The sequence below is a fragment of the Ailuropoda melanoleuca genome, chromosome 5, assembly GCF_002007445.2.
Source record: "Ailuropoda melanoleuca isolate Jingjing chromosome 5, ASM200744v2, whole genome shotgun sequence".
Taxonomy (NCBI): domain Eukaryota; kingdom Metazoa; phylum Chordata; class Mammalia; order Carnivora; family Ursidae; genus Ailuropoda; species Ailuropoda melanoleuca.
Window position 1 is genome coordinate 31,628,797 of NC_048222.1, and position 7,568 is coordinate 31,636,364.

Genomic DNA, 7,568 nt, shown 5'->3' on the forward strand with positions numbered 1-7,568 from the left:
AAAAAAAAAAAAAAAGAAAGAGAACATAAAAGAAAAATGTTTATACATTCACAGCGAAAGATGTAGGTCATCCAATGAACTGTTAACTATTTCTACAGGAAGAGGTGGATTTCATTTACTCTATGCACTTCTACACTGCTTGGATTTAAATTTTGATTTATTTTGTAACTTAAAAAAAATGGTAACAGGTGAATTCAGAAATCACTTTCAAGTTGGGGCCTGAAGATGTAGAATTTTGCCATATACGGTGGGAAAGATGACCAGGGAGCAAAAGCAACACCTGAGAACTGTGCTCTGGGGGAAAACGGCATGGCCAAGAGCAGAAAGTACACAGAAACCAGGGACTGGACCTTGGCTACTGATGGAGGAATGGCAGAAGATGTAGCTAGAAAGCTAGGCAAAGAACAGATGAAAAAAACCTTCAATGTCAGATTATGACTAATTTTATATTGTTGTAGCAGTAAGAAGTTACTTAAGGTTATTTGTCCTACTTTCGAAAGATCACTTAGAGGACTTTTTCCAAAAAGGTAATGGAATGAACTGCGCTGAAGATCCGAGCACGTGAGGCAGACAGACCAGGCTCCAAATGAGGTTCCCCTCCTTTAACTAGATATACGGGTTTGGTCAAATCATTAAATCTGTAAATTCTGGCATTCCCCCTGCTCAAATGGGAGAGAAGGCAGAATAACACCTACATGATTTGAGTTGCTAAGTGGATTAAACTAAATGAGACACTATAGTCAGGGGCAGGGCACTAACTGGTTAGTGCTCGATGATGCTGCTCTTTGATAGTGGGGAAATGTGCTTCTTCCTGTGCCTTCCTAGTATTTGTTTATACAACTGAACTACTTACAACGTTAGTAGTTATACGTCTGCCCCTTTCACAACACTGCAAGGTCCTAAATGCAAGGCGATGTGTCTTATGCACCTCTATCCTGATTCCAGACCCGATGTCGCCCGCTTGTAGACGCAACACACTCTTGTTGAATGAATGGATGAACGGACCACGAGGCGCGAGAAGGGCAACCAGACAGCTGTCGCTGAGGTTTCAGGGCGAGCCGGTGCGGAGCTCGGACGCGGGCGGTGGCGGTCCCCATTCAGCCCTCAGGGGGCCCCCACGGCCGCCGCGACACGCTTCCCCCACGAGGAGGCCGTGCTCCCGGGGGAGCGCACCGGGAACCCAGCCCCGCGGCAAAGCCCGGGCTCCGCGTCGCCTCCACCAGCCCAGCCCCAGTGGCCCGACCCCTCTCACCTGGTCTCCAAGTATACGTTAGGCGGCTGCCAGGAGTCCGGGGGTATGGCCGCCATAGCGCAGCCGGCGGAATCCTGCAGCAAAGCTACTTCCGGTGTCGGTTCGTGGGGACCCTCTGCTGCTGCGCACACTTCCGGTCTTCGTCGTTCCACTTTTGTGATGCCAAGATTTGGGGGGCTGAGACGAGAAAGAAGAAGGACCCTCCTTCCGAGGCCCAGAAGCTGGGATGCGAGGCGAGAACAAGCTGGCTGCAAGGACGGAGAAAAGAGCAAGCTCCATTGTAGAGGTGGTCTCCAGGTGAGGAGACGGAGACACTCTCCGGACGCTCTGATTGGTTGGTTTAGGCATGGAAGGCGGGAACAACCAGCAAATCTGCACTCCGATTGGAGTTAATATCCCAACTTTCAATTGGAAGAATTTCCTAGTTCCACAAAAGGGCAAAAACCTGAAAGGGAATGGAAATGATGGAAATGATGACTAGTCTCTGACCTTTGTAAGGCCCTGTACAATTTACGCACTACACTTTATTCTTATCTACTTCACAAAGCAATCCTGTAAAATAGATATTATTGTTGCCATTTTTCAGTTGTGAAAACTGAGACCCAGCAGTGAAATGACTTGTTCATTTGTCCATAGCCATACAGCAAACCCGAGGCTCCAGGCTTCAAAGAGTAGGGGAGAGAGGAAGGGGAAGGGCCAGGAAGAAAATGAGAAGGAAAGAGAGAGACAGGAGAACGAAGATCAAAGAGATGAGGGCTAAAGCAGGGCTCAGAGTGACTGGCAGGGATAGATGGGATAGAAGGTTGTTGGGAGGGTTTGTTCAGCGCTAAAGAGAAGCAAAGTAGAGGTCCTGCGAGGTTTGGAGGGAGCACAAGAAGGAAATGGGTCAGTAATCATATGTTATAGATGCTTTGCACACTGGTTAATAATGATGGCTAAGTGAATTCTTACTTTATGTCAGGCATCAAGTTAAGCAAGTATTGTGTACTTTCATATTGTTAAAATCAAACACAAATGGAGACCAGACTTGAAAATTTCCTGAGCAGGCAAACCAGTTTAGTCATATAAGCAAATCTTAATTTAGCTTGTTCTGTAAAATAAGCAAAACTTAACTCGGGCCACTTCTTGCTAATGCCTCCGAAAATCAAAAAGGAAACTTAAAGTGTTCTCAAAATGGAGGTGAAATAACTACTTGTAACCCATCCCTATCACTAGGAAAACTCTAATATTGTAACTGATCCGAAGAGTAAAAAGCCACTGCCTCCTCGCCATTATGAGCTGCTTCATAACAATATACCTCTGACCCTCTCATCCCATGTTCAGTTTGAATGGTTCCAGTTTGCAAATTACTTTTTGTGCATGATGAACTTTTACTAATTACTCTTTTGGTGATGCAGTGGTGTTACTTCTGCTATTTCTGAACTTTTGACAACACTTAATCTTCAGAACCCCACGAGGTAGATATTACTATTCCCCTTTTCCTTTAAGGAAACTGAACCTTACAAAGATTAAGTAACTTGTTCAAAGTACCACAACTGTGAGCCTCTGTGCTTAACCACAGTTCAACCCTAGTTTCCTTCGTTGTCAGGTAGGAACAGGGTATACCGTGTTGTAAAGATCACATTAGACAGTGAACAAGCTGGGCCTCCTCCGTTTCTGTGCCCTTTTCACAGAGTACTGAGAATAGGGTGTTCAGGTTTGTTGAATGAATAATGTGCAGAAAATGACATTTTAAACTGACGAGCACTGGGTAATGTAAGGTATAATAAATTTTACACCTTCTGCAGTCTCGTGTTCATGTCCTCTTTGTGACCCTTGAGCCAGACAGAAAAGTGATCATCATTGGTCCATTCTGCCCTTTGTTATTTGAGTTGCCTTTCTCTGGGCCTTACGTAGTTCCCTACTGTATATTCTGGGAGGCTTAGGGCACAGTGAGAATGCATCGGGATTTTACACAATAATAAGCCTGTGTCTTGCTGTCTCATTCCAAAGTCCTTCCTGAAGAAACTCAGTACTTATTGGCCTTTTTGTCCCCAGAAGAACATTGGGTGACTACAGGGAGGAATTGAAAAAGATTTCTTCTGAGTTATAACTAATAGTCCACATTAAATTACTCAAAGTAGCTTATATTTACTTCATCTATTCTGTTAAGCTTGGTGTGTCTTCTGAATAAATGTCCTTTATTAAAAACAAAATTATATGGGACACCTGGGTGGCTCAGTCGTTAAGCGTCTACCTTCGGCTCAGGGCGTGATCCCGGCGTTCTGGGATCAAGCCCCGCATCAGGCTTCTCCGCTGGGAGCCTGCTTCTTCCTCTCCCACTCCCCCTGCTTGTGTTCCCTCTCTCGCTGGCTGTCTCTCTGTCAAATAAATAAATAAAATCTTTAAAACAAACAAACAAACAAAAACAACAAAATTATAAACTTTTACAGAAACATTGTTTTTTGGGCTAGAGAACTGAAGATCACCCTCTTTCTCTCTGCTCCCTATAAGTGGATACATCATCAAGCCCTGTCAATTCTTTTTTCCCAAGATAACCCAAATTGTTTCCCTTCCTTCCTATTCCCACTGCTGTTTCAGACCTTTCACACCAGGATTATTTTAGAAGCCCCCTTGTGGGGTTCCCTGCCTTTTGGCTTTTCCCCACTAATCCCTCCTACACACACAGCAGCAGCAGCCAAAGCTTTGCTCCCGAGATACAGTATGTCACTTCTTTACCACAAAATGTCAAATGGTTTCCCTTTGCCTATTAAAATAAAGTCCCGGGGTGCCTCGGTGGCTCAGTCAGTTAAGCATCTGCCTTCAGCTCAGGTCATGATCCCAGGGTCCTGGGATTGAGCCCCGTGTCGGGCTCCCTGCTCGGCAGGGAGTCTGCTTCTCCCTTTTACTCTCCCTCTGTGCTCTCTCTCTCTCAAATAAATAAATTTTTAAAAATCTTAAAAAAAATAGGGGCGCCTGTGTGGCACAGTGGTTAAAGCGTCTGCCTTCGGCTCAGGGCGTGATCCCGGCGTTATGGGATCGAGCCCCACATCAGGCTTCCGCTATGAGCCTGCTTCTTCCTTCTCCCACTCCCCTTGCTTGTGTTCCCTCTCTCGCTGGCTGTCTCTATCTCTGTCGAATAAATAAATAAAATCTTAAAAAAAAATCTTAAAAAAATAAATAAAGTCCCAAACCACTTGGCCTGGGCTTGAAGGCCCTTGACCATTGACACCTCAATGACTTCCCCAGCCCAATTTCCTGCTATTTCATCCATGTCTTAAATGTGCCACGAGCATTCCCACTTCAAGGCCTTTGCTCAGGCCATTCCTTTCCTTGCAATGCTTCCCAAACTTCGCCTGTGACTTTGTCCCAACTCCTTCAGGAAACCTCTCTACCCTTGCTGTCTGCAAGTAGCCTTTCTCCCCTCTTGGTCTTTAATCCTCTGCCACCTTTCATTGTTGTCTGACTTAGTCTGTCCTCTCCAAGTAGATTGTTAAGAGCCCACGTTCGGGACCATGTCCTAGTTCAGTTCAGTTAGCATTCTCCCGGGGCCTGTTCCAGACAAGAACATGAACAGAGGGCGCTTCCTGTGGCTGGGGCAGAGCTGAGGCAGCAGCCCACAAACAAGCCATTCTATGGTACAAAGTGCTATTCCCTGGAAACCTTCTCAAGGGTTTTTCTAAATAGACTAAAGAAATGAGTATGTGTACCCATCATTTCCCTCCTCATTCTCTCCCCCGAACAGTTACTCCGCCCGTGCCCCAGTCACTGTGGTCCTAGTCACCAGACTCCTCACCCTCCCTCAGCTACAATCCCACACACATTGTGCATTTCCAAACACTTTCATACTCATGATCTCTTCCCAGTCTCCCACTGACCAGGTTTTAGAGTGGAGGGCTCTGATGGACCAACAGGAGGAAGTGATCAGCTCCAAGGCCCACCAGGATTTAATATGGGCTGGAATCCAAGCCTTTCTGCAGCCTTCCTCTCCTGAGCCTGTCTACTAACCTGGCAGACTTTCTGATTTGTTATACCTGGGAAATCCTCCTTGAGTTGATTCTTATTCTTCCATTCCTTTTACCTAGACCATCAAAGTTGTTTTTCCCTTGAACTTTCCAAAGTTAATTTTTCCTCTCCCAATCTAGCCATCATCCATCCCACCAAATTTATATGGCCATAATAGAACTCTGATCATGTCACAACCCTGCTCAAAAACCTTCAATGGCTCCCCACTGCCCGTAGATCAAAGTCTTAGCATTCAAGTTCTTCCTGGCTATGCCAAACTGATCTTTAAACCTTGTTTCTTCTTCTATAAGTAGCCTTGGCCTCACTCAGATTAACACTCTATGTTCTCAGAATGTGCTCATATCTTCCCTCCTCTGAATCTTCTTACTCCCTTGTCTTATGCCTGAAATGTCCATTCTCAGTCTCCAATGTCTGAATCCTCACAGCCACTTCCCAGATCACTTTCTCCCTAAATCTTTTCCTGGAGCACCTACCAGCTACTAGGCATTAAGGAAAATAAACACAGGTCACAGATATTGTGCCCGGCCCCAAAGGAACTTACATCCTAAGAGAGACAGATAAATACAGCTACAAGAGAGTGGAATGAGGGGTGACTGGGTGGCTCAGTTGTTAAGCGTCTGTCTTCAGCTCAGGTCATGATCCCAGCATTCTGAGATGGAGCCCCGCATCGGGCTCTCTGCTCAGTGGGAAGCCTGCTTCTCCCTCTTCCCCTCCCCCTGCTTGTGTTCCCTCTCTCACTGCCTCTCTCTCTGTCAAATAAATAAATAAAATCTTAAAAAAAGAGAGAGAGAGAGTGGAATGAGAGTTGTAATAAAGTATCTGGTACTTCCTGACCTCTGGTTGTTCCAGAGCTGGCTTTGGGTAGTCACAGGTTTCCCAGGGAGTGATAACCTGAGCTGAGATCTGGAAAATGGTGGAGTTAGCCAGAAGCCAGGAGAGATTTCTCCTCTTCATGGATCTGGAACATTATAAAGATATTGGGAAGTCAGAGAGTATTTCTTGGGTCATCCTGGAGCTGAGTGTGAGAGAATCGTAAAGGATCTTAGAACTTGATTCTGAGGGTAATAGGGACATGTGAAGTGGCAAAATCAGATTTGTCTTCTGGAAGTGTCACTCAGGCTGTGGTATGGAGACTGGCAGGAGGGGCCAGGAAGAAATGGGCTTTCTAGGGCCTGTGGGCTCCCCAGAGTACTTTTTTTTTTTAAGATTTTATTTATTTGAGAGAAAGTGAGAGCATGAGTGGTGGGGAGGGGCAGAGGGAGGGAGAGAAGCAGACTCCCTGCTGAGCAAGAAGACTGCCATGGGGCTCCATCCCAGGACTCTGAGATCATGACCTGAGCTGACGGCAGACACTTAACCGACTGAGCCATCTAGGCACCCCCAGAATACTTTTGTTAAGTAAAAATTTAAATTCTGAATACATTCAGAAAAGTGGAAAGATCCTATGTGTAACAGTTCAATTAATTATTATGAAGTAAACCCACTAATCAAAAAAAGAGATGTTTCCAACTCCAGAGAAGCTCCCCCTACCAATCAGTACCACTTCCCCCCAGAAAGGTAACCACTTTATGACTTCCAAATTCATAGATTGTTTTTCTCTGTTTTTGAAATTTACATAAATGAAGGTATGAGGTATTTTTTGTGTGTCTGGCTTCTTTTGGTTAACATTATGTTTGCAAGATATATCCATGTTGGGGCGCCTGGGTTGCTCAGTCGTTAAGCGTCTGCCTTCAGCTCAGGGCGTGATCCCAGAGCCCTGGGATCGAGCCCCGCATTGGGCTCCTCCTCTGGGAGCCTGCTTCTTCCTCTCCCACTCCCCCTGCTTGTGTTCCCTCTCTTGCTGGCTGTCTCTCTCTAATAAATAAAATCTTAAAAAAAAAAGATATATCCATGTTGTTGTATGCAGTGGCTGTGGAGTATTCTGTTGCATGAATATACTTCATGCCTTAAACATTCTATTCTTTCTTTCTTTCTTTCTTTCTTTTTTTCTTTCTTTCTTTCTTTTTTTTTTTTTTTTTTTGTAGTCTGCATGCCCGTCATGGAGCCCAGTGCATGGCCTGAACTCATGACCCTGAGATCAAGACCTTAGCTGAGATCAAGAGTCAGATACTCAACTGAGTGAGCCACTCAGGCGCCCCTATACATTCTATTCTTCTGGGCATTTGGAATGTTTCCAGATCGTGTCTATGACAAATAGTGCTGCCATGAATATTTTTGTATGTATCTTGGTGCACTGTACATGAATTTTTTGGAATATATACATAGAAGTAGAATTGCTGAGCCACAGGTTATATGTATATTATAATTTAAT

The 7,568-nt window shown here is 45.0% G+C and overlaps 1 protein-coding gene across 1 annotated transcript in view; it reads right to left on the bottom strand.

Moving 5' to 3' along the window:
- The window catches only part of PPIL1 (peptidylprolyl isomerase like 1), a 19,085-nt gene extending 17,526 nt beyond the window's left edge, over window positions 1-1,559 (bottom strand). Inside the window, exon 1 of the mRNA XM_002914285.4 lies at window positions 1,253-1,559. Coding sequence (XP_002914331.2) covers window positions 1,253-1,308 — 56 coding nt within the window. The 5' untranslated portion in view covers window positions 1,309-1,559. The remainder of the gene's footprint in view (window positions 1-1,252) is intronic.
- Window positions 1,560-7,568: the final 6,009 nt, after the last annotated feature.